This window comes from Oryctolagus cuniculus, chromosome 12 (genome assembly GCF_051225735.1).
Source record: "Oryctolagus cuniculus isolate XC-2025 breed Fujian yellow rabbit chromosome 12, ASM5122573v1, whole genome shotgun sequence".
Taxonomy (NCBI): Eukaryota; Metazoa; Chordata; class Mammalia; order Lagomorpha; family Leporidae; genus Oryctolagus; species Oryctolagus cuniculus.
Window position 1 is genome coordinate 81,703,462 of NC_142878.1, and position 27,340 is coordinate 81,730,801.

A 27,340-nucleotide genomic window follows, 5' to 3' on the forward strand; every position below is an offset into this window, starting at 1 on the left:
TACTATTGGCTATGAATGTATAAGGGAATTAAAAAATACAAATATTTAACTTATTCAATACATTATAATTTAAAACATTAAAAACATCAAGAATTAGAGTACTTAAAAACTAACAGATTTGGGGTCAGCGCTGTGGTATAGCAGGCTAAGTCTCCACCTACAGCACTAGATTGCTGAAGGTGAATGCAGTGGAGTTGTCATCATCCCATAAGGACATCCATTTGTAACTTGGCTGCTCCTCTCAATCCAGCTCTCTGCTATGGCCTGGGAAAGCAGTAGAAGACAGCCCAAGTCCTTGGGCCCCTGCACCTATGTGGGAGATCCATTAGAAACTCCTCGCTCCAGGCTCACAATCAGCTCAGCTCTGGCAGTTGCAGCCATTTGGGGAGCGAATCAGCAGATACAAGACCTTTCCTTTGTCTCTCCCTCTCTCTGTCTGTAACTATACCTCTCCAATAAATAAATAAATATTAAAAAAAATATGGGTTGTTCAAAAGGGCTTGAAGATTTAAAATAACTAAGTAGATGACTTTGATGGACAGTGGAAGGAATTACAACATAGGGAATCCCTTAAATAAAAACTTTTTTGTTTTTAAGTTTTATTTATTTACTTGAAAGGCAGAGTTACAGAGAGGCAGAGGCAGAGGCTGAGAGAGAAAAGTTTTCCATCTGCTGGTTCATTCCTTTAATAGCCACAATCACCGGAGCAGGGACGATCCGAAGCCAGAAGCCTGGCGCTTCTTCTAGCTCTCCCACACAGGTGCAGGGGCCCAAGGATTTGGGTCATCTTTTACTACTCTCTCAGGCCATAGCAGAAAGCTGGATCAGAAGTGGAACAGCCAGGACTAGAACCAGTGCAGCTTTACCTGCTAGGCCATAAACTCATTAACTTTAAAAAAAAAAAAAAAAAGACAACAAATGGAGTGTTTTTTGTTTAAGTTGCATTTATATATCACAAATTAAATATTTAAATTCTTTCTGAAAGCTTGATATTTAGAGGGTAAAAAAATCTCCAAAGCAACAAAACAGTATTTATATATGTTTCAAATTCTGTCAGCAAAAAATTCTCTCAATAGACAAAAAGGAGGTCAAGTATAAAATTTCCCCCATATACTTTCAAAACTTCTAAAAGGGCCTATTTTCCCTGGTCACATTAACTATAAAAATGGACAATGACATTTTTCTCTCTAAAATTACTGACAATATAATCCTCATTTCTAGAAAAAGCCTTTGTTCAACTAATGAATAAGCCTTCTTTGAGATGCAAAATCATAGGATGCACTGCAGTTCCACTGAAAAGGCCAAACAGCATATTCTTTCACAGAGAATGAGTCATGGGTGTGGAATATTCAGCCTATTTCAAACAAAGTTCAGCTTTAGATCTATTGCCTTTCTTCCCGTTCCTCTGCATGCCAACCTCTTGCTTTTGTTTTGTTGTAGGAAACACAAATATAAATAATACATATACACTGTGATACCACCTCAGGCCAAAAAGAATTCTACTTAACTCTCAATTATCCACTCCATTGAGAAAGAATATTGCAGTCCTGATTCCATGTCCAAAAGAACCACTTCTCCTATCTTCACTACTCCCAATAGGGCACTTCTCCCTCTATGTGACTGGCAAGTTAAGAACTTGACTACAAGGTCCAAAGCCTTGGCTATAATTCTCTTATAGTCAAAATTGGCTATAATCTTTCACTAGTATTAAATAAATCAACAAATCCAAATAAATAATCCTATTTTATTCTTAATTTAATATCAAAAAGAGTGACTCCGCAAATAGATAATGCCTAACAACTATTGGAGGTGGACTTGGAGTGGAGTCCTTGCCAATGAAACTTGCCATTTATTCCCAAAACTGCCAACATCAACAAAGATTCACTAATGGAAACTGACAGAGATTAGGAGAGATGAGTTCAAAGGAGGAGAGGATTCCAAAGTTTCTCCCCTTTCAAATTCTAGTAGATAGGAGTCCCCAGTACCCTTTTTCAACCTCCACATCTTGTTACCTACATTTTCCCCAATCCCCCACCCCAACCTCCACAACCAGTTTGTTTTGGAAGAGTGAAGGAGCACAGGTACAAGAGCATAGTGAGAGTGTTCTTTGAAAATGGAAGAAGCTGAAGATGGTTCTCCTTTCCAAATGCACTCAGAACACAGATGTCCCATGAAACAGAGATAGGGAATTGGGCACTCTCAATGCCTTTTGCAAAGTAGCTCTTTGAGATACCAGATTCCTGGCCAGACACCCTCACCCAGTCACCAGTATAAACATCAATCACTGAATTATGCTATAGTAGGTGAGAAAGACCAACTTTTAGCTCCTCTTATCCTTAGGGCATACATAGGCACACTCTCCTAAAAGCTTGTTTCTCCTACAACTAATTCCTTTAACTATTTATAAATGTCTATTTGTCAGCAGTGAATATGGCTACCCTTCTGCAAAATCAATAACAACAAAAAATAAAGAAGCCTTAGCTTTCTCCTTTTTTCCCCTTACTCCTCACTGTAATTGTCTTTTTTTAATTTTATTTCTTTTAAGATTTATTTATTTATTTGAAAGTCAGAGTTACACAGAGGAGAGGCAGAGGGAGAGAGGAGAGAGAGAGAGAGGGAAAGTCTTCTAACCGATGGTTCACGCCCCAATTGGTGGCAACAGTGGAGCTGTGTCAATCTGAAGCCAGGAGCCAGGAGCTTCTTCTAGGTCTCCCACGCGGGTGCAGGGGCCCAAGGACTTGGGCCATCTTCTACTGCTTTCCCAGGTCATAGCACAGAGCTGGATTGGAAGTGGAATAGCCAGGTCTCGAACTGGTGCCCATATGGGATGCCAGCACTGCAGGCCAGGATGTTAACCCACTGCACGACAGCGCTGGCCCCACTGTAATTGTCTTTACTGTCAGTAACTTGTTTGATTTTCAACAGCCTTTATACTACTATGCTAACTTGGAACATAACAGAAAAAAAGTATTAGAGTGGAAGCCTGGAGACATGGATCCTTATCATGACATTATTTTGCTCAAGTGACTTACATACACAACCCTTTAGGGTTCAATTCCGTGATCCTGAAACTTAAGAGTATTGTGTTTCAGTGCCTTTTATACACTAAGATTATATAGAATCCAATTAAATTCAGCACTACATCAATCTTCTGGTTCACTACAAACAATTCCATTTCCATGAACAGTATATTGACTAGTAAACACTAGTAAACACTCCTGAAAGAAAATGCCCAGATATTGGCTATGAAGTCTTAAGTCAAAGCTTTCAGACTCATTCTTCTTACTAGTTAAATCAAATGCCTAAAAACTAACCTTTTCCCAAATCCTCAAAATATCTGACTAAAAGTATGAACATTATATTTAAAATATAATTCATACTATATCCAAATTGTAAAATCAACTAAATTTCTTATTCAATCTATTTGTAAAATACTTCCAACTAAGAAAAATAGAATCATGAAGGGATAGTTCTGAGAAGAAAAAGCACAAAACTTAAAAACATAATTCTACTTTTCAGGATGAATTTCAAAGTTGCTTAACAACATAAAAGCTTTGTTATTTTTAAATAATTTTGTATTTCTGAAATGACAAGTTATATTTCATTTATAACTAAAATATTTGATTAAAAATATAAATGAATATACACATACAGGTAATATTTAATACGTGATAACCAAATAGAAAATCTCTTAATCTAAAATTTTCTCAAGTTCTATTTATACAAAGTTTCTGATTATAAACAGGTTATGGGGCCCAAACTGTGGCATGGCGGGAAGAGATGCTGTCTGAATTGCCAGCATCTCATATGACGCTGGTCAAGTGCTGGCCACTCCACTTCTGATCTAGCTCTCTGCTGCAGCCTGGGAAAGCAGTGTAAGATGACCCAAGTGCTAGGGCCCCTGCACCCAGGTGGGAGACCTGGAGGAAGCTCTTGGCTTCTGGCTTCAAATCAGCCCAGCTCTGACCACTGCAGGCATTTAGGGAGTAAGCCAGCAGATGGAAGATCTCTCCCTCTCTCTCTCTGTCCATCTCCACCTCTGCCTCTTAACAGTTCTGCCTTACAAATAAATAAATAAATCTTTAAAAAATAAAAATATGAACAGGCTCGGCATATTTTTTCCAAATTCTGACCAAAAAGAGTAAAGCCTGTTATGCCTCTTTTTATCTGAATTTTAGGCTTCTTTGTATTTTGACTAAATTATATTTAAAATGACTACTATTTCTCAGAATCTTCTCAACTTTTCTGTTTTGGAGTCTGTAAGTACTTTGAGAAAATTAATATATATTCTCCTGGAGATTAACTCAGGAAAAAGCAAAGTTGGAGTCAATAATATCTCTAAGTTTTTGTATTTCTTTCAAATAATTTCAAATATTATGCTCTTGGAAGTTCAATATTTAACATCAACACTAAGCAAAGCATGTAAATTAAATCCATAAAGAGAGATTAACCAATTTTTTTTAATGCTGTGGCAGTTCTGAAGTCACAGGACCATAAAATTGTCATCTTAAACCACTGTGCTATTGAAATAATTATCCAACAATCACAGCACACCATGACTCAACCCTTTCAACTATATCACAGCTCAATAATAAGCAGATTTTAAGCTCCAGGCTAAACCTAAGCATGGCAAAAACTCTTTTAAAGACAGTCTTCAGAATTTTGTGTTGGAATAATATCATTAATCTCGAGAGGACATTAACAGAACTACCTATTATCAATACTTTCCAACTCAATTCTTTTTTCCCCTCTTCCTTACCTTTCTCTCTCCATCCCACTAATAGTGACAGAGAGTTCTTGAAAGCCTTACTAACAAAAGAAGCAATCCTGAAGTTTCCACAAATCAGTAGGCTTCTACAGCAATGAGGCCTCTGTCTTGAAATAGTAACAAAAAGCTTAACACTATCAGTTATTCAGAACAAGAAATCTATAGCTCTTATACATGTGCTGAAGGCAGGGGTGCCCCACCACTATATCATGAGGTAAATGCAAGCTAAGTAAATAAAAAACCTAAAATAAAAAGCATAAACTCACGTATATTGATTCTAAAGCTTTATATACTTAATAAAATATTTTGATTCAGAGTTAAGAACTTCTACGTAAGTATAGCATAGAAAAAATTACTTAGATCTTTGCCTAACAGATAAGTAGTACAATTACAACTGATGATTCAAAGCATTCATATAGTCAGACATTGCTAAAAATAATTTTCCACAGTAAGACTACTATTACAGTTTACAAGAAAGCGTTTTTCTCAGTTCCTTTAAAATAAACTGTGCTAAGGGCCAAAGGATGAAGCGGTATTCTAACTTTGTCATAACTATTCAGACTCTATATCCTAGGAGGGAATGCTTTTTACTACCTGAGAACAGAATTGAACAAGCGTGAATTTTAAGCTAACTCCATACAGTTACCATTTACATCTGTCAGTCAAAGCACCTAGAAATCATAAAATATTTTCATAGAAAACTGTCTCTGTGTTCTGGGATAGTCTCTTAAGTCATACTTCAAAGCTCTCCAGAACAGTATTACGATTTTCCACAATGGTTTTATACCTTTGTGCCTACAGATATGAAAACATTATCAAGAGGAGGGTAGCCAAATTCTCATCAGACCCCTACCCACGGTTGGTGTGCCTCCCCTACCATTTGTTTCTGATAAGAAAACATATGCAAGAGAAGATGGCAGAATAGGAAGAGAGCACACTGATATTCCGGGAAGAGACAGTTTAGTAAAAGTGGAGATACTGCAGGTAAAAGGAAGAGTTGGGGAAGAAACAGCAGAGGAAACTCTTCCGGAACTAGTGATTCATGGTGCACCTGCGTGGAGGGAGTGGGAGCCCAAGGCTCAGGACAACAGTGGTGGAATCTACACACCAGCGCTGGAATGCGAGGTGAGCTGAACCTCAATATCCTGAGACACCGGCAGGAAAGCAGAAGGAGGAGCCTAGAGGCAACGAGGCTTGGAGCCCCGTGGGGGAAAGTTCACCAGGATAACTAGAAGACAGAGGAAAAAAAAAGGGGGAGGGGGCAGTACCTGCCCACAACCAAGCAGAAAAACCCGACTCTGGGGGGGTGAAATAACAGATTAGGACCGAGTGAATGTGTGGAGCTAATGAACTGAGATTGTGAAAAAAGAGACGGTGGGTGAGAGAACTCACGGAGTTCAGGTGAGTACTCTCCAGAGACGCTGCTATTCGGTAACCTTGGCAACCCAGTGAGAGACTGCATGAGAATTTGAGCCCACACTGAGGGCAGCACAGATTCCCTGTGTGGTCCTTGGAAAACAGCAAGTGAATGTTACACCCACAGGAGCCAGACAGAGATCAGAAGCTGACTACCTTAAATTCTGCTCAGCTTGCAGAATTACTTCCCTTGTGAGTCAAAAGAGAGAGAGAGAGAGAGAGAGAGAGAGAGAGAGAGAGAGAGAGAGAGAGAGAGAGATTTACCACACCTAACCTGGGAATGTCACCTTTGGCACACCCTTAACCCTGAGGAACCAAACAGAGCTCTCTGACCACACCCACCTCAAGCCTCTAAGGATCCATCAAAAGCGGATAGTCCACTTAATACAGTCATAATATAAAGAGAAAAAAAAAAAAACACAGTGAGGGAAGAAGAATCCAAAGAATATCTCCACAATGCCAAGAAACAAACGCAGAAACTGAGGAAACAAGAACGAGGGAGACATTTTGATACCCCCGAATGAACAAGACACCCCAAGCCAAGATTATGAAGATGATGAGATAGAAGAAATGCAAGATACAGATTTCACAAAATTTATAAGAACATTTGGAAGTTTTCAAAAACAAATGCCTGAGCTACATAAATCCTTATTGGACAGGACAGAAAATCTCTATCGTGAAAATGAAATATTAAGGAAGAATCAAAATGAAACGCAGAAACCAGCAGAACAGAAAAGTGTGATAGTGAAGAGAAATCAAAATGAAATGAAGAACTCAATAGATCAAATGACAAACACATTAGAGAGCCTTACAAACAGGGTCAGTGAAGCAGAAGAGAGAATATCGGACTTAAAAGACAGGGAACAGGAAAGGATACAGTCAGACCAAAGAAAAGAAGAAGAAATTAGAAATCTAAAAAATATTGTGGGGAATTTACAGGATACTATTAAAAAACCCAACATTCAGGTTCTAGGAGTTCCTGAAGGCATGGAGAGGGAGAAAGGATTAGAAGGCCTTTTTAGTGAGATACTAGCAGAAAATTTCCCAGGTTTGGAGAAGGACAGAGACATCCTAGTACAGGAAGCTCATAGAACCCCTAATAAACATGACCAAAAGAGAACCTCACCACAACACGTTGTAATGAAACTCACCACAGTGAAACAGAAAGAAACGATTCTAAAATATACAAGAGAGAAACGTCAGATTACTCTCAGAGCATCTCCAATTAGACTCACAGCATACTTCTCAGCAGAAACCCTACAGGCCAGAAAGGAATGGGGAGACATAGCCCAGGTACTAAGAGAGAAAAACTGCCAGCCCAGAATATTATATCCTGCAAAGCTCTCATTTGTGAATGAAGGTGAAATAAAGAACTTTCATAGCAAACAGAAATTGAAAGAATTTGTTGCCACTCGTCCAGCCCTGCAAAAGATGCTTAAAGATGTGTTACAGACAAAAACACAGAAACATGGTCATCAATATGAAGGAAGGTAAAGGAAGGAAACCTCACAGCAAAAGATCACAGGAAGTTCAAAGCATTTATTAGAAAATATCTTTGGCAAATGGCAGGGAAAAGTTACTACTTATCAATAGTCACATTGAACATTAATGGCCTGAACTGTCCAGTTAAAAGACACCGATGGACTGACTGGTTTAAGGAACATAACCGATCTATTTGCTGCTTACAAGAAACACATCTTTCCAACAAAGATGCATACAGACTGAAAGTGAAAGGCTGGGAAAAGATATACCAAGCCAACAGAAATGAAAAATGAGCAGGTATAGCCATCTTAATATCAGACAACATAAACTTTAACACAAAAACTGTTAAGAGAGACAAAGAGGGGCACTATATAATTATTAAGAGATCAATTCAACAGGAAGATATAACGATTATCCATGTATATGCACCTAATTACAGGGCACCGGTTTATTTAAAAGATTTGTTAAGGGACTTAAAGGGAGATGTGGACTTCAATACTCCACTCTCAGAAATAGACAGATCAACCGGACAGAAGATCAACAAGGAGACAGTAGATTTAAACGACACTATAGCCCAAATGGATCCAACAGGTATCTACAGAACTTTTCATTCTACATATAAAGAATTTACATTCTTCTCAGCAGTACATGGAACCTTCTCTAGGATTGACCACATACTAGGCCATGAAGCAAGTCTCAGCAAATCCAAAAGAATTAGGATCATAATGATGCAGCTTCTCAGACCATAAAGGAATGAAGTTGGAAATTAGCAACTCAGGAATCCCTAGAGCATATGCAAACACATGGAGATTGAACAACATGCTCCTGAATGAACACTGGGTCATAGAAGAAATCAAAAGAAAAATCAAATACTTTCTGGAAGTAAATGAGGATAACAGCACAACATACCAAAACTTATGGGATGCAGCAAAGGCAGTGTTAAGAGGAAAGTTTAGAGCAATAGGTGCCCTACATCAAGAAATTGGAAAGGCACCAAATCAATGAGCTCTCAATTCATCTCAAGGATGCAGAAAAACTGCAGCAATCCAGACCCAAATCTAGTAGGAGAAGAGAAATAATTAAAATCAGAGAAGAAATCAATAGGATTGAATCCAAAAAAAATCACAAAAAAAACAGCCAAACAAGGAGCTGGTTTTTTGAAAAAATAAACAAATTTGACACCCCATTGGCCCAACTAACTAAAAAAAGAAGAGAAAAGACCCAAATCAATACAATCAGAGATGAAAAAGGAAATGTAACAACAGACACCACAGAAATAAAAAGAATCATCAGAAAATACTACAAGGACCTGTATGCCAGCAAACAGGGAAATCTATCAGAAATGGATAGATTCCTGGACACATGCAACCTACCTAAATTGAACCAGGAAGACATAGAAAACCTAAATAGACCCATAACTGAGACAGAAATTGAAACAATAATAAAGGCCCTCCCAACAAAGAAAAGCCCAGGACCAGATGGATTCACTGCTGAATTCTACCAGACATTTAAAGAAGAACTAATCCCATTTCTTCTCAAACTATTCAGAACAATCAAAAAAGATGGAATCCTCCTAAATTCTTTCTATGAAGCCAGTATCACCTTAATCCCTAAGCCAGAGAAAGATGCAGCATTGAAAGAAAATTACAGAACAATATCCCTGATGAACATAGATGCAAAAATCCTCAATAAAATTCTCGCCAATAGAATACAAGAACACATCAGAAAAATCATCCAGCCAGACCAGGTGGGATTTATCCCTGGTATGCAGGGACGGTTCAATGTTCGTAAATCAATCATGTGATACACCACATTAACAGACTGCACAAGAAAAACCATATGATTATCTCAATAGACGCCGAGAAAGCATTTGATAAAATTCAACACACTTTCATGATGAAAACTCTAAGCAAATTGGGTATAGAAGGAACAACCCTCAATACAATCAAAGCAATTTATGAAAAACCCATGGCCAGCATCCTATTGAATGGGGAAAAGTTGGAAGCATTCCCACTGAGATCTGGTACCAGACAGGGATGCCCACTCTCACCACTGCTATTCAATATAGTTCTGGAAGTCTTTGCCAGAGCCATCAGACAAGAAAAAGAAATTAAAGAATACAAATTGGGAAGGAAGAATTCAAACTATCCCTCTTTGCAGATGACATGATTCTTTATTTAGGAGACCCAAAGAACTCTACTAAGAGACTATTGGAACTCACAGAAGAGTTTGGCGAAGTATCAGGATAGAAAATCAATGCACAAAAATCAAGAGCCTTTGTATACACAGGCAATGCCACAGCTGAGAAAGACTGCTAAGATCAATTGCATGCACAATAGCCACAAAAACAATCAAATACCTTGGAATAAACTTAACCAAGGATGTTAAAGATCTCTACGATGAGAATTACAAAATCTTAAAGAAAGAAATAGAAGAGGATACCAAAAATTGGAAAAATCTTCCATGCTCATGTATTGGAAGAATCAACATCATCAAAATGGCCATTCTCCCAAAAGCAATTTATACATTCAATGCGATACCAATCAAGATACCAAAGACATTCTTCTCAGATCTAGAAAAAATGATGCTGAAATTCATATGGAGACGCAAGAGACCTCGAATAGCTAAAGCAATCTTGTACAACAAAAGCAAAGCCGGAAGCATCACAATACCAGATTTCAGGACATACTACAGGGCAGTTGTAATCACAACAGCGTGGTACTGGTACAGAAACAGATGGATAGACCAATGAAAGAGAACAGAAACACCAGAAATCAATCCAAACATCTACAGCCAACTTATATTTGATCAAGGATCTAAAACCAATTCCTGGAGCAAGGACAGTCTATTCAATAAATGGTGCTGGGAAAACTGGATTTCCACGTACAAGAAGCATGAAGCAAGACCCCTACCTTAGACCTTACACCAAAATCCACTCAACATGGATTAAAGACCTAAATCTACGACCCGACACCATCAAATTATTAGAGAACATTGGAGAAACACTGCAAGATATTGGCACCAGCAAAGACTTCTTGGAAAAGACCTCAGAGGCACAGGCAGTCAAAGCCAAAATTAACATTTGGGATTGCATCAAATTGAGAAGTTTCTGTACTGCAAAAGAAACAGTCAAGAAAGTGAAGAGGCAACTGACAGAATGGGAAAAAATATTTGCAAACTATGCAACAGATAAAGGATTAATAACCAGAATCTACAATGAGATCAAGAAACTACACAACAACAAAACAAACAACCCTCTTAAGAGATGGGCCAAGGACCTCAATAGACATTTTTCAAAAGAGGAAATTCAAATGGCCAACAGGCACATGAAAAAATGTTCAAGATCACTAGCAATCAGGGAAATGCAAATCAAAACCACGAGGTTTCACCTCATCCCAGTTAGAATGGCTCACATTCAGAAATCTACCAACAACAGATGCTGGTGAGGATGTGGGGAAAAAGGGATGCTAACCCACTGTCAGTGGGAATGCAAACTGGTTAAGCCACTATGGAAGTCAGTCTGGAGATTCTCAGAAACCTGAATATAACTCTACCATACAACCTAGCCATCCCACTCCTTGGAATTGACCCAAAGGAAATTAAATTGGCAAACAAAAACAGCTGTCTGCACCTTAATGTTTATTGCAGCTCAATTCACAGTAGCTAAGACCTGGAACAAACCCAAATGCCCATCAACAGTAGACTAGGTAAAGAAATTATGGGACATATACTCTATAGAATACTATATGGCAGTAAAAAACATTGAAATCCGGTCATTTACAACAAAATGGAGGAACCTGGAAAACATCATGCCGAGTGAAATAAGCCAGTCCCAAAGGTACAAATATCATATGTTCTCCCTGATCGGTGAAAACTAACCAACCATTAAAAAGGAAACCTGCTGAAGTGAAAGGGACCCTATGAGAAATAGTGACTTGATCAGTCCTTGTGCTGACTATTGATGTACAATGTAATACTTTATCCCTTTTAGTATTTTTTTGTTCTAATACTATTGGTTGAACTCTGTAATCAACACACATTTATTCTTAGGTGTTGAAATTTAACTGAAAAGTGTTCCCTGTTAAATATAAGAGTGGGAATAAGAGAGGGAGGAGATGTACAATTTGGGACATGCTCAATCGGACTTGCCCCAAATGGTGGAGTTAGAAACGTGCCAGGGGATTCCAATACAATCCCATCAAGATTGCATGTACCAATGCCATCTCACTAGTCCAAGTGATCAATTTCAGTTCACAATTGATCACACTGATAGGTCTAAGAGTCAAAGGGATCACACAAACAAGACTAGTGTTTGTGAATACTAACTGATAGAATAAACAAGGGAGAGAACAATCCAACCTGGGAAGTCGGATATACAGCAGACTCATAGAATGGCAGATGTCCTAAATAGCACTCTGGCCTCAGAATCAGCCTTTAAGGCGTTCAGATATGGCTGAAGAGCCCATGAGAGTATTTTAGGCATGGAAAGCCAAGACAACCTGGAAAAAAAAAAAAAAAAAACACACACACAACCCTAAATGAAAGATCTCTGTGAGTGAGATCCCAGTAGAAATTAGAAAGAACGGGCCATCAAAGAAGGAGGTACCTTTCTCTGAAGGGAGGAGAGAACTTTCACTTTGACTATGACCTTGTCTAAATAAGATCGAAGTCAGCGAACTCAAGAGGCTTCCACAGCCTTGGAAATTCATGTACAGAGCCTAGGGAGATTTCTGACACCATAAACAAGAGTGTCAAATTGTTAAATCAACAACAGGAGTCACTGTGTACTTACTCCTTATGTGGGATCTCTGTCCTTAATGTGTTGACCAATGTGAATTAATGCTATAACTAGTACTCAAACAGTACTTTACACTTTGTGTTTCTGTGTGGGTGCAAACTGATGAAATCTTTACTTCATATATACTAAATTGATCTTCTGTATATAAAGATAATTGAAAATGAATCTTGATGTGAATGGAATGGGAGAGGGAGCGGGAGATGGGAGGGGTGCGGGGGGGAGGGAAGTTATGGGGGTGGGGAAGCCATTGTAATCCATAAACTGTACTTTGGAAAATTATATTTACTAAATAAAAGTTTAAAAAAATTTTAAAAAGTAAACTATAAAAAAAAGAAAACATATGCAAGAAAATAAAATTCAATCATGCACACACACAGGGATATAAACAACCACACACAGTACTTTAGCTATGAAAAGAAATTATTGGCACTTAAATTAAATTCAAATAATAATAATATACATTAATAGGTACCCTCTTCCTTTTTATTAGCTACAAAATAGAACATCTATTACTACATATATTAAGAAAAGAACAGATGGAACAGATGCAAATGGATGATTTCAGAAAGTCTCAAAAATCTTTGGAATGAAAGCAATGAGAATTTATAGCCGTCTGGCCTAAGTGAAGCAAAAGCGCACATGAAGAAGAAATCAAATTCAATAATCAAGGGACAGAAGTTTTTTCAAAGCCTTTGCTTCCTCACCTATCAAGTGAGGACAAATACTACGCATGCCTATACTTCATAAAGTTTATTGTGAATACAAATTCAATAATGAAAGTAAAGAACCTTATATCGTGTAAGGTACACATTAGGCAATTGTAACTACTCTCACAGTTACAGCTACTTCTAGAATCTTCAGTATTCTACACAGGGAGGTTAAAGGACCAATTAAATTTACCTCTGCATCCTCCAGAAGGGGGTTGGGTAAACTAAAGCTTCTAAAAGAAGCAAGTACTGTCATCTGTTTTGTTTGGCATGCAAAAAAGGATGATTTTTACATTTTCATGAAGTTGGGAAAAAGTCAAAAGAATCATATTTTGTTTCATATGAAAAATTCACAGAAATTCGAATTCCTGTCCACAAAGATCATTCATTTATGAATGGTTTTCTTGCACTTCAATGGCAAACTTGAGTGGTTGCAATAGAGCTCATGTGGTACCCAATGCCCAAAACATCTACTATCTGCCCCTTTGCCCAGGACTGGCTAGAATCTAGACTATAGCAACTATTCAGAAACTAAAGGTTAATACATGACTATTTGCTTTCCTTTAGCCATGGTTAACCTGACAGATTTTTAGATAGTTTTTCAAAAGTAATTGTCTGATTTGTAAACATAAAAATCTCCATTTCTTTTCCTTCCTACAATCGCATACTACTACATTTCCACTAATTAGACAAGTTACAAACCATCTCACCTTAAACACTACTTTTAAGTTCAAATATCACTATTAAAAAATATTCAGGGGCCGGAATTGTGGCGTAGGGGTAAAGCCACGGCCTGTAGCACCAGCAACCCATATGGGCACAAGTCCAAGCTCCAGCTATTACATTTCCCATCTAGCTCCCTGCTAATGTGCAAGGGAAAGCAACAGAAAATGGCTCACGTCCTTGGACCCCTGCATCCACGTGGGAGATGCAGATGAAGCTCCTGGCTCGGGGCTTCAGCCTGACCCAGCCTTGTCCATTTGAGGTGTAAAACAGCAGATGGAAGACCTTTCTCTCTCTCTTTGCCTCTGCCTCTCCTTCTTTGTAACTCTTTCAAATAAATAAATAAATCTTAAAAAAAAATAAAAATAAAAAAAAATAAACAGAAAATATATTTAATAATAAAAAAGAATGTGGGGGCTGGCACTGTGGCATAGCGGGTAAAGCCACTGCCTACAGTGCCGGCATCCCATGTGGGCGCTGGTTCAAGTCCCCGCTGCTCCACTTCCAATCCAGCTCTCTGCTATGGCCTGCGAAAGCAGTGGAATATGGCTCAAGTCCTTGGGAGAACACGTGGGAGACCCAGAAGAAGCTCCTGGCTTCGGATTGGTGCAGCTCCAACCGTTGTGGCCATCTGGGGAGTGAACCAGAGGATGGAAGACCTCTCTCTCTCTCTCTCTCTCTGCCTCTCCTTCTCTCTCTGTATAACTCCGACATTGAAGTAAAAAATAAATCTTAAAAAAAAAAAAAAGTGAAAAAATAAAATCCTTACTACAAACATGTATTTACTTGAACAAGTACAAAATAAAAACTGGAATCAATGGTAAAATTCAACATCAAAAGGAACAGCAAACTAAGTTACATCTGATGTACTGATCCACCAAGCTAACTTTTCTTTGGGAAAAAAGGAAAGACTGACATAAATTAAGCTTTGGAAATTACCACATGAGGAAAATACAGTTATATTACAAGAAAGAACTAAAAGAAAATGGAGTACATGCTTAAACTACATACTACTAGATAAGAGAGAAATCACAGTAATAGAAATTATAACGAGTAGAACAAACACAGTTGAAGGCACTGATGGGAAATGCAAAGCAAAGGAAAAAAGTATGCTAACAATATGATTAGAGGGAAAAGATAAACTGTGAAATTATTCTTCTCCTCGCCTTCCTTCCCCAAAAGGTCATTTGATTTTGAAAAAACATTCTACAGAAAATATTCCATGATATCATTATGTATTTATGAAGACTCTGCTGCACAGGTAAATGATGCCTGCAAGATTAGAGGAGCAAAAGAAACAAAAATTGTATTTGGACAACATATACATCCTGATAGTTTAGATAAACCTGCAAAAAGATTAAATTACAAAGCAAGATAAAAGCAAGGCACATTAAAAACTCTGTCAGCAGAGAGAAAGGGAGGTGGTAGAATTGAAACTTGAAGACAGATAAATGTAAAGTTTGAAATACCAGGAGATAAAGATAGAAAAGGAGTTAAATAGGTACGAGTGAAAACAAAGTAGCATTAATGAATTTACAATTTGGCAAGTAGCAAAAATCATAAATGCATCCTACCTAGAATAATTATGCTATTTTCAATAGTAATCCAGCATCAGAGATAACAAGGAGTTGGGGAGTTGGACAGACTGAAATATAGAAACTGTCAGAGCTGATGGAACAAAAAGTCAAATGGTTAAAGCTTGCCAGTTTATCACTAAGGGTGAGAATGAAATTACTGACAATAAATTCCCATCTGTAGAAAGCAGAATGGGGGCTGGCACTGTGGCACAGCAGGTTAAGCCACCACCTGTGATACTGGCATCCCATATAAACACTGGTTCCAGTCCCAGCTACTCCACTTCTGGATCCAGTCCCCTTCTAATGCACCTGGGAAAGCAGCAGAAAATGGCTCAAGTACTTGGGCCCCTGTCACTCACATGCTAGACCTGGATAGAGTTCCTTGCTCCTGGCTTCAGCCTGGCCTAGCCCCAGCTATTGCAGTCATTTGGGGAGTGAACCAGCAGATGGAAGTTTTTTCTCTTTCTCTCTCTCTCTCTCTCTCTCTCTCTCTCTTTCTCTCTCTCACCCCCACTAGTCCCCAAATGTCTTTCAAGTAAACAAATAAATTAAAAACAAAGAGAGAGGGAGAAAACAGAGAAGCCAGGAGGGAACCGTCAAATTAGAAAAACGGGCAAAAATTGAGAGACTAATTACACTCAAAAATAAATATGTGCATTTAAGAGGCAAATAACTTAGAGGAATATATCAATGGCATATGCTTTATGATTGGGTAATAATGGTTTAAAGACAATGGCAGAATTAAAAGATAAAATCTAAATACATTTTCTATTCTTAAAACATGGAAAAAGAACTCTCCCAACAAATTACCAACATATTAAGACCATGAGAGAGGACAAAATCCGTATTAAACCTGGAGTTTTACCCAGCTGAGGTCAAATCATTATTTCAAGATTCCAAAAAGAAATACTCAAAGGATTCAGAAATTAACAATACCTAAAATGTTTCTCAAATATCCACACTGAAATTTATGTAAGATAGACATGATTTTCTACCTTCAGTAGGCCACTCATACAAAGGTACCAGCATTAAACAGAAATGGCTGGTAACAGAATATAGGATTTCCAGTTCAATCAGATTTGGATGACTCATAATTCGAATAGATTGGTTGTATCATATCAAAGTAGAAATGGCATGAATTGACAAGGAAATTGCTTCATTATGTAGTACTACCCTACATTAAATTGAGATTTTGCTTATGAAACTATTTTCTAGCCAGATTATAGCTTAGGAAAGAAAACAACTCAGCTTCATTTATCTCCACATAGTTTTAACTAGTCACATGCCTTTTGGAAAAGCCTCTTGGTAAAATGTAAGTACTTACTAATATCATCTTCATGATAAATGACAGAGTGAAATGGCAGAGTTCGGTCTTTAATATATCTCTCTGCAGGCTCAATATAAAATGTGCCACCTCGAGTCTGGATGAATCCTTCAAATCTTCCATCAATAACAGACCCATGACTAAAACTTCCTTCTTCACCTATTAATAGAAGAAATAAATTCTTGAACATTCAATTTGTACACGAATGTTAAATTCATTTTCTTTTAAAAAGTCATTCTTATGTATTCTTTAAAAATATCCTGAATGCAAAATTTACTGGGGAAAATAATTTTCACATAAAATATATCAGACTAAATTTGAAATGTGGACAGCAAATAGTATGTAATTACAACAAATATAATTATTAATCACAACAATGAAAAACTATCTTATTGACAATCATATTCCTAGCACTTAGTACTGTGCCTACCAAGTATACAGTAGTCACCCAATGAATAAATGTTAAAATTACTTAAACTCAGAAAAAGGCAAGCAGACCCTAACTCTGCCTTTCAAATAAATAGCTCTTTAAAAATTAATAAATCCAAGTGTCTTTTGAAAATTCTTCCTTAATTACCATAAGAATAAAGCTTCTTTCCCCTCGGATATACAGTACATAAGTCTTTGGCTTCCTTGCCACCATAAGGGTTCATGAATTTTAAAACAGGAAACTGTCAAATATTTCATAAGCAATTTGAACGAAAGTGTACCATTTTAAGATACAGGCCCAAGTTTTGTAATATTGTCCCATCAATTATACTTCTGTAGCAAAAAAAAGGGGGGGGGTGGAGTTCTTTTTATTCTTATTGTAATCACAAAGAAAATAATAGCATCAAAATCAAATGATATATAGAGATGGGAATTAGGGAGAGGAGGTTTTAAAAGGTCAATTACCTGTTAAAAGTCTCTCGTTAAAATAAAAATTAAGCTTTCCATAATTTCTAAGTTGTAGATTAACATTAATTAATTAGTTGGCTCCAAATTAACCATGAAGCAAAGCTAAAAGTCCAAGACACTGATACTGAAACATTTTTATCTGCAAATTCATCTACAGTTGTCTTGATCATCACCTAGCAAAAAAGGGCAAAGACTACTAAGTTATTTGCCCAGCAAGATAAGTAAACAAGAATATATAAGATAAAATACTGTGTCTGACATTAACAACACTTTTCTTTGGTTATGAAGTCTAAGAGTGAGAACAGCTTTTCATTTAATAACTAGACTTAATCTCCAAGTGAAAAATGCCTCATTTATCTTGCATAATTAAAAATAAGGACCATTTCTTTAAGTATTTAATTTTTCATAATGTTACAATGTTCAGTGGGAATCTCTTAAATATAAAAATGAAATTTCAAACATTTTGATTTTGCCTTGATAACTGATTAATGCTTGAGTACTAATTTGCAAAGTTGTAACACAATGACACATTTTCCCTCTCAATACCCCCAGAAGATGTTAATTTTATTTCAGTTCTTTTACAAATTTTCTAATTGTTTCTGTTCTCCCCACACCATTGACAGGTATAAATTTCTAATGCAAAAGTGTGCCACACATACCCCTCAGTATCTTTTTCATACAGTATAGAGATTTGTTAGAATTGTGAACCAAAGCAAGAAAGATTCTAGGGAAGGGAGCCCTGAGAAGATTTTTCTATGAATGACTTTTGTCACATTATTTCTGTCTCTTAAAATTACCTTTACAGTTTCCATTAAGAGTCTTCCTGTTTTCTCATGAAACATAGGAAAGTTACTGCTCATTTCTTGCAGAAAATTGTAGAAGCTGTTAAAATTTTTTAAAACTCTACCATTTGAAGGTACTGAGAGAAGCTAGATTGTATAATTCACTATTAAATATACATGTAAAGAAAGGTCTAAAGATTACTTCATCTTTCAAAGACCATTACCCTTCAGGATTCATTCAGTCTCCTCAGGATTTATACCATTTTTTTCCAAAGTATTTGTTTGCACTTCAAAATATTTATTTCCTTATGCAGAAAAAAAATCAAAGAGTTCAGCAAAGGTTCAACTTACCATAAATATGTCCAGTGTAAATATGAGAGGTATCATAATCAAGTACTTTATTTGATGTTTCTACTTTAAAGTCATCACTGAAAAGGGAGGTGTCTCTCTTCATGCGCAGGTTGAAATGTCTTTAAAACAGGATGGGGAGGGAGAAGAAAATTAAAATTAAACGGATAGAAAATTTTAAACAATTCTTTTTATTTAATATGCACTGTGATACTCAATTTGTCTATTTGGGAAACATACTGAAGATGATTTTCTTATAAAAATTCAACTCTAAAACCCAATCTAATACGTATGGTATGACTCAATTTTATGTAATTTAGATTATATTTAAAAACAAATGCCTACTGTCTGATTCCTACAGTAAAAAGAACTTGGAGATAATGACAAGCTTCCTGACCTATTTACTATTATTCATCTCTATCTGTCTCTCCTCTAGCAATTGTGCAGCTTTGCTATTTTCCTGTACTTCCCCCAACTCATGATAACACACAGTGGGGTGGGCAATTGCTAGAGCAGTTAAGATACTTCTTAGGACACTTGATGGCATATCACAGTGCCTGAGTTCCAATTTCAATTCCACTTCTGATTCCAGCTTCCTGCTTAATGGGTACCCTAAGAGGTAGCAGATAAAGGCTCAAGTACTTGACCCAGACTGAGTTGTGGGGTCCCAGCCTCAGCCCATCCCCACATCTGGCTGTTGTAGGCATTTAGGGAGTGAACCAGCAAATGAAAGGTATCTCTCTCTAAACCAATCTTTCTCTCATTCTCTTCCTTTTAAATAAATAAAACTTTTTAAAAGAGGACAATACACAGGAAAGAGGCATGAATATTAAATTTTTAACATGCAGGTTAAGTGTGTATGTTCTTTTTTATGCACACGTACATACACAGACACACAGAGACACACAAAACCTTTGAACTGCTTTATTTTTCCTTGGGGTTTCCAGTTTTTGCATATTATACTAGTTTCCTCAATTTAATCTGGGAGTCCCAAAAGATCATGCTATTAGCTCAAATCATAATCATTTTAACTATCCTTTATAAGAGAGAGAAAAAAATTGAAACATTCAAGGGAAATTAAATAAAGACTAATAGCAAAAGTCATCATTAATCTTTAAGATACGACAATAATCTAGGGTTTAGAATTAAACTTGGAATCAGTTCTTAAGCCTAATATTTACTAGCTCAGGACTCCTGTCTGTGAAATAAAGACAATACATTCTAATTATCTTATAAAAGGAGTAAGATTATAATGACATTAATTAGCACAGTACCTGGCACACTGGGGATGTACATCACTACAAAAAAAGGTAAACAAAGAACATTTCCCAGTAAAAGTACAAAGGAAATCCACTGCAAAAAAATTAGGAATATTTATGGGAAAATGGCAGGGCAAAGTCGTTACCTATCAATAGTCACCTTGAATGTAAATGGCCTCATCTCTCCAGTTAAAAGACACAGACTGGCTGAATGGATGAAAAAGAAAACCCATTAATTTGCAGCCTACAAGAAATGCATCTCAACAACAAAAATGCATGCAGACTGAAAGTGAAAAGATGGAAAAAGATATTCTATGTTAACAGAAACCAAAAAAGAGCTGGTGTAGCCAACCTAATATCAGACAAAATAGATTTTAACACAAAAACTGTTAAGAGACAAAGAAGAACACTATATAATGATTAAGGGATGAATTCAACAGGAAGATATGACTATTTTAAGTGTATATGCACCTAATTACAGGGCAACTGGCTATTTAAAAGAAATGTTAAGGTATCTACAAGGAAACATAACTTCATATACAATAGTAATGGGGGATTTCAATACCCCACTTTCAGCAATGGACAGATCAACCAGACAGAAAATCAGCAAGGAAACATCAGAGTCAATCAACACTATAGACCAAATGGACCTAAAAGATATTTACAGAACTTTTCATCCTACAGTTGCAGAATACACATTCTTCTCACCTGAGCATGGAACCTTATCTAGGATTCACCACATGCTAGGCCATAAAACAAGTCTCAGCAAATTCAAAAAAATTGAAATCATACCATGCATTTTCTCAGACCACAATGCAATGAAGCTGAAAATCAGCAACTCAGGAATCTCTAGGGAGACTGAACAACATGCTCCTGAACGAACAGTGCATCACAGAAGAAATAAAAAAATTTCTAGAAACAAATGAAGACGACAACACAACATATCAAAAGTTACAGGATACAGCAAAAGCAGTGTTAAGGACACCAAATAAATGAGCTATCAATGCATCTCAAGGATCTAAAAAAACTACAGCAAACCAAACCCAAAACTAGTAGGACAAAAGAAATAATTAAAATTAGATAAGAAATCAACAAAATTCAAACAAAAAAAAAAAAAACACAAAAGATCAGCAAAATGAAGAGCTGTTTTTTTTTTTTGAAAAAATAAACAAAATTGACACACCACTGGCATTACTAACTAAAAAAAGGAAAGAGAAGACCCAAATCAATAAGAGATGAAAAAGAAAATCTAACAACAGACACCATAGAAACAAAAAAGAAACATGAAAAATTACTACAAAGAGCTGGATGCCAACAAACTGGGAAACCTGTTAGAAATGGATAGATTCCTGGACACATACAACCCACCTAAATTGACCCATAAAGACACAAAAACCTAAACAGACCCATTGCCAAGACGAAACTGATTCAGTAATAAAGGCCCTCTCAACAAAGAAAAGCCCAGGATCAGATGGCTTCACTGCTGAATGTAGTCTATCAGACATTCAAAGAATAACTTACTCCAATTCTTCTCAAGTTATTCAAAACAACTGAAAGGGAGGGAATCCTCCTAAATTCTTTATGTGAAGTCAGTATCACCTTAATTCCTAAACCTAAAAAAGATACAATAGAGAAAGAACTACAGACCAATTTCCCTTATGAACATAGATGCAAAAAACCTCAAAAAAATTCTGGCCAATCGAATCTAACAATACATCAGAAAAATCATTCATCTGAACCAAGTGGGATTTATTCCTGGTATGCAAGGATGGTTCAACATGCACAAATCAATCAATATGATACATCACATTAACAAACTGAAGAACAAAAAACATATGATTATCTCAATAGATGCAGAGAAAGCATTTGATAAAATACAACAGCATTTCATGATGAAAACTATAAGCAAACTGGGTATAGAAGGAAAATTTCTCAAAACAATCAAGGCAGTTTGACAAACCCACAGCCAGCATCCTATTGAATGGGGGAAAGTTGGAAGCATTCCCACTGAGATCTGAAACAAGGCAAGGATGGTTTTACCAATGCTATTCAGTATAGTCCTGGAAGTTTTAGCCAGAGACATTAGAAAAGAAAAAGAAATCAAAGGGATTCCAGTTGGGAGTGAGGAGTCAAACTATCCCTTTTTGCAGGTGATAAGATTCTATATATAGGGGATCCAAAAGACTCGACCAAGAGCCTACTGGAACTCATATAAAGCAGCAGGATATAAAGTCAATACACAAAAATCAACAGCCTTTGTATACACAGACAATGCCATGGCTGAAAAAGAACTTCTAAGATCAATCCCATTCACAATAGCTACAAAAAAAAAAAAAAAAATCAAATAACTTGGAATTTAACCAAGGATGTCAAAGATCTCTATGATGAGAATTACAAAACATTAAAGAAATAGAAGAGATACAAAATACTGGAAAAAATCTTTCATGTCATGGAATTGGAGGAATCAATATCATCAAAATGTCCATTTTCTGAAAGCAATTTAAGATTCAATGCAATACCAATCAAAATACCAAAGACATTCTTCTCGGATCTAGAAAAGATGATGCTGAAATTCATATGGAAACACAGAAGACCTTGAATAGCTAAAGCAATCTTATACAACAAAAACAAAGCTGGAGGCATCACAATACCAGATTTCAAGACATACTACAAGGTAATTATAATCAAAACAGCCTAGCACTGGTACAAAAACAGATGGATAGACCAATGGAACAGAATAAACACCAGAAATCAATTCAGGCATCTACAACCAACTTATATTTGACCAAGAAGCTAAAACCAATCCCTGGAGCCAGGACAGTCTCTTTAACAAATGGTGCTGGGTAAACTGGATTTCCACATGCAGGAGTATGAAACAGGACCCCTACCTTACACCTTACATGAAAATCCATTCAAAATGTATTAAAGACCCAAATCTACGACCTGATACCATCAAATGATTAGCAAACAGAGGAGAAATCCTACAAGACACTGGCACAGGCAAAGAGTACTGGGAAAAGATCCCAGAAGCACAATCAAAGCCAAAATCAACAGAAGGGATTACATCACACTGAGAACCTTCTGTACTGCAAAAGAAGCACTCTGGAAAGTGAAGAGGCAACCAACAGAATGGGAGAGATTATTTGCAAACAATGCAACTGATCAAGGATTAATAACCAGAATACATAAAGAGATCAAGAAACTCCACAACAACAAAACAAACAGCCCATTGAAGAAATGGGCCAAAGACTTAAACAGACATTTTTCAAAAGAGGAAATTCAAATGGCCAACAGACACATGAAAAGATGCTCAGGATCACTAGCCCTCAGGGAAATGTAAATCAAAACCACAATGAGATTCCACCTCACCCTAGTTAGAAAGGCTTTCATACAGAAATCAACAAACAACAAAGGATGTGAGGAAAAAAGGTACCCTAATTCACTGTTGGTGGGAATGTAAACTAGTAATACCACTATGGAAATCAGTTTGCAGACACCTTAGAAATCTGAATATAGACCTACCATCTTATTCACAAAGAGTCAGTTTCAGTAACACCCAAGTTCATGCTAATGAAGTGACTTAGGGAGTAGACTAGAGAAAGCCTCAGGATAAAGCTGGGCACCAGAAAGTCCAAATGATTAATGTGAATGGAATAGGAGAGGGAGCAGGAGTTGGGAGGGTTGCGGGTGGGAGGGAAGTTATGGGGTGGAAAAAGCCATTGTAATCCATAAGCTGTACTTTGGAAATTTATATTTACTAAATAAAAGTTAAAAAAAAATAACAACAACAACAACAAAAGAAAAGAACATTAGCCCTACAGAAAAGCGGCAGATACAGGGAGAGATACTGGAGATAAAACTTGATAACAACTCTAAAACAATGAGATTTTATGAGCTTCTACAGTTGGTAAATACATGGAGGTGCTGGGGTCAGCACTGTGGCGCAGTGAGTAAAGCCACCACCTGAAGTCTGGCATCACATATGGGTGCCAGTTAGAGTCCCAGCTGCTCCTCTTCCAATCCAGTTCTCTGCTATGACCTAGGAAAGCAGTAGAAGATGGCCCAAGTCCTTGGGCCCCTGGACCCATGTGGGAAACCCAGAGGAAGCTCCAGGCTTCTTGCTTCAGATCAGTCCAGCTCCTGCCGTTGCAGACATCCAGGGAGTGAACCAGCGGATGGAAGACTTTTCTCTATCTCTGCCTCTCTGTAACTCTGCCTTTCAAATAAATAAATCTTTAAAAAATAATAATAATATACAGAGGTGCTGAGAGGGTGGTGAGCCCAGGGAGCACATGGAAGATCTATGCCCTACCCTGCATACCTTGTCCTATGCATCTCTTCCAGTAGGTTGTTCCTAAGCTGCAAAACTTATAATAAACTGGCTAGACTAAGTAAACTATTTTCCTGAGTTCTGTGAGTCACTGCAGCAAATTATCTAACCTTAGGAGGTAGTCATGGGACTCCCCAGTTTATAATGTGTTGGTCAGAAGTATGGGTGGCTGCAGACTTGTGATTGATGTCTGAACCGGGAAATGATTTGTGGGGCTATGCTCTGAAGCTATGAAGTCTGCAATAACTCTGGATAGTTAAACAGAACTGTTAACAGCTAATTAGTACCTAGAGAATCAAAGGATTAGTTTTTACTGCTGGAAAACACTCCAGAAAGATAATACATATCAATACTGTTCATAATAATAAATGATTAGGAACAACTGAACTAGCTAAGTAAATTATGGTAGATCCAGCGTACACTACAAAGCTAATAAAAGAACATTTACTTATAATGAAATCAAAGATCTTAAGTCAGGCAGGCATATGGCATAGCAGCTAAGGAGCCACTTAGAATACTCTGCATGCCATATCAGAATGTCTGAGTTCCAATTCCAGCTCCAGCTCCAGATTCTTGCTGATGCATACCCTTGGTGGCAGTAGGCCAAGTACTTCGATCCCTACCACCCACATGGAAGACCAGAATTGAGGTCTGGGCTCCAGGCATTGATAAGGCCTAACCACAGCTGTTGCGAACATCTGGGGAGTGAACCAACGAACAAGAGCTCTATCTCTCAAATAAAGAAATGTTTAAATAAAGATACTTTTGCTGCCAATCATGGTGGAGAAACCATCTTATCACCCTAAAAATCCACTTTTTCAATTATTTGTATGAAACTACTGTTTTCAGACAGTAACAGGCAATAGTCAGGGAAGGATGAAGGATTGTGGTCTCTCAAACAAGAGAAACTGAACAAGGTGAACCCTATGATTGCTCCAGCTTCCTACCTGCAGGAACTTTCTAGACTAGAACTTAAGAAGGAAGAAACCCAAGAACAGCACAGCCATCTCACTAAGTTGCAGAGACAGGGGAGGTATCTAGATTTTGTGGGCAACGAATTAGAAAAGAAGACGCAACACTGAGAAGCTGCTTCAAAAATCTGTACTGGAATTTACCTTTTTTTTTTTTTTTTTTTTTGTGGTTGAATACTACAACACATGCATAAAGGTAAGCCAAAGAACAACTATCCAGGACCTGTCAGTTGACCACATGCTCCATCTTGCAAAGAATAGAGAAACAATCAAGTTCCAATCAAGGGGCCGGTGCTGTGGCTTGGCAGGTAAAGCCGACGCCTGTGATGCCGGCATCCCGTATGGGCACTGGTTCGAGAACAGGCTGCTTCACTTCTGATCAACCTCTCTGCTATGGCCTGGGAAAGCAGCAGAAAATGACTCAAGTCTTTGGGCTCCTGCAACCACATGGGAAAGAAACTCAGAAGATCCTGAATCCTGACTCCAGATTGGCACAGCTAGGGCCGTTGCAACCATTTGGGAAGTGAACCAGTGGATGGAAGACTTCCTCTCTCTTTCTCCCCCCACACCCCCTCTGTAAATTTGCCTTTCAAATAAATAAATAAATCTTTTTTATTTTTTAATTTCCAATCAAGCACAGAAAAGGACTTTATCTGACATTTAACAGAGAACCCAGAGAGGCCATTCCTTAGCAGCACAGATAAACCAGTCCTAGAATAAACGCTTCTTTAGACAAAACTTAAAATCAAGTCTCAAGGGGTTAGTGTTGTGGCACAAGTTAGGCAGTCACTTAGGGCACCCACCATCTCATATGAGAGAGTCTAGTTTAAGTTCTGGCTTCTCCACTAAGAGTTCAGCTTCCTGTTAATGTGCCTGGAAGGCAGTAGATATGACCCAGCTACCTCTGTTCCTGCCACTCATGGGGAAGACCCAGATGGAGTTCCTCACTTCTGGCTTCAACTTGCTCTCAAAAGGGCCTAACAGATATAAAAGTTAAATATCTGGTGAAAAAAATAGCAAAAATCTCCAACTTTTTAAAAAATCCAAATAGTTAATAAACCATGATACATTCATACCATGCAGAAGAATTCAGTAATAAAAAGGAATAAACTAATCTGTATGAACCTCAAGAAAATAATGTTGAGTTGAAAAAGCCAGTCTCTAAATTTATATTGAAATGCAAATGATATAGAATAACAATTCAAGGGGCCAGCACTGTGGCACAGTGGGTTAACGTCCTGGCCTGAAGTGCCCACATCCCATATGGGCGCCAGTTCGAGTCTCAGCTGCTCCACTTCCGATCCAGCTCTCCGCTATGGCCTGGGAAAGCAGTAGAAGATAGCCCAAGTCCTTGGGGCCCCTGCACCTGTGTGGGAGAACCAGAAGAAGCTCCTGGCTCCTGGCTTCAAATAGGCGCAGCTCCATCTGTTGCGGCCAACTGGGAAGTGAACCAGCGGATGGAAGACCTCTCTCTCTCCCTCTCCTCTCTCTGTGTAACTCTGACTTGCAAATAAATAAATAAATAAATAAAATACTAAGCCTTGGGGATGGATCCTGACTTCAGCTTGGCCCAGCCCTGGCTGTTAGGGGCATTTGTGGAATAAACCAGAGGATAAGAGATCTGTCTCTCTTCCTCAGTCTGTTTTTCTAAAAAAAAAAAAAAAAAAAAAAAAAAAAAAAAAAAATTCAAGAAACAAGAAAGCTAGAAGATCTATATCTGATTTTAAGACTTATTATTTCAGTTATCAATGTTGTGCACTGTTGCACTCATCCTTCAGCAAAATCTGTGCCAGTTTTGATTGGTAATTCCCTGTTGACCACTGTTGGCTTACTAACTGCAGACCAGCACTGACCCAATGGAAAAGTCCTCTGCTAAAAGTCCTCTCTGCTATGCCCTTACCAATAATGTATCAATCCAGACTTTAAAGAAAGGGCCCCCAAGCTTATACTGAAATTTA

The 27,340-nt window shown here is 37.5% G+C and overlaps 1 protein-coding gene across 2 annotated transcripts in view; it reads right to left on the reverse strand.

The window, feature by feature from the left end:
* Positions 1-27,340, reverse strand: part of ADAM10 (ADAM metallopeptidase domain 10) — a 155,444-nt gene that overhangs the window by 82,768 nt on the left and 45,336 nt on the right. For both annotated transcript variants that reach the window (XM_051821954.3, XM_089310446.1), the window contains exons 3-4: positions 18,826-18,944; positions 16,796-16,954 (exon numbers count right to left, since the gene is read on the reverse strand). In XM_051821954.3, coding sequence (XP_051677914.1) covers positions 16,796-16,954; positions 18,826-18,944 — 278 coding nt within the window. The remainder of the gene's footprint in view (positions 1-16,795; positions 16,955-18,825; positions 18,945-27,340) is intronic.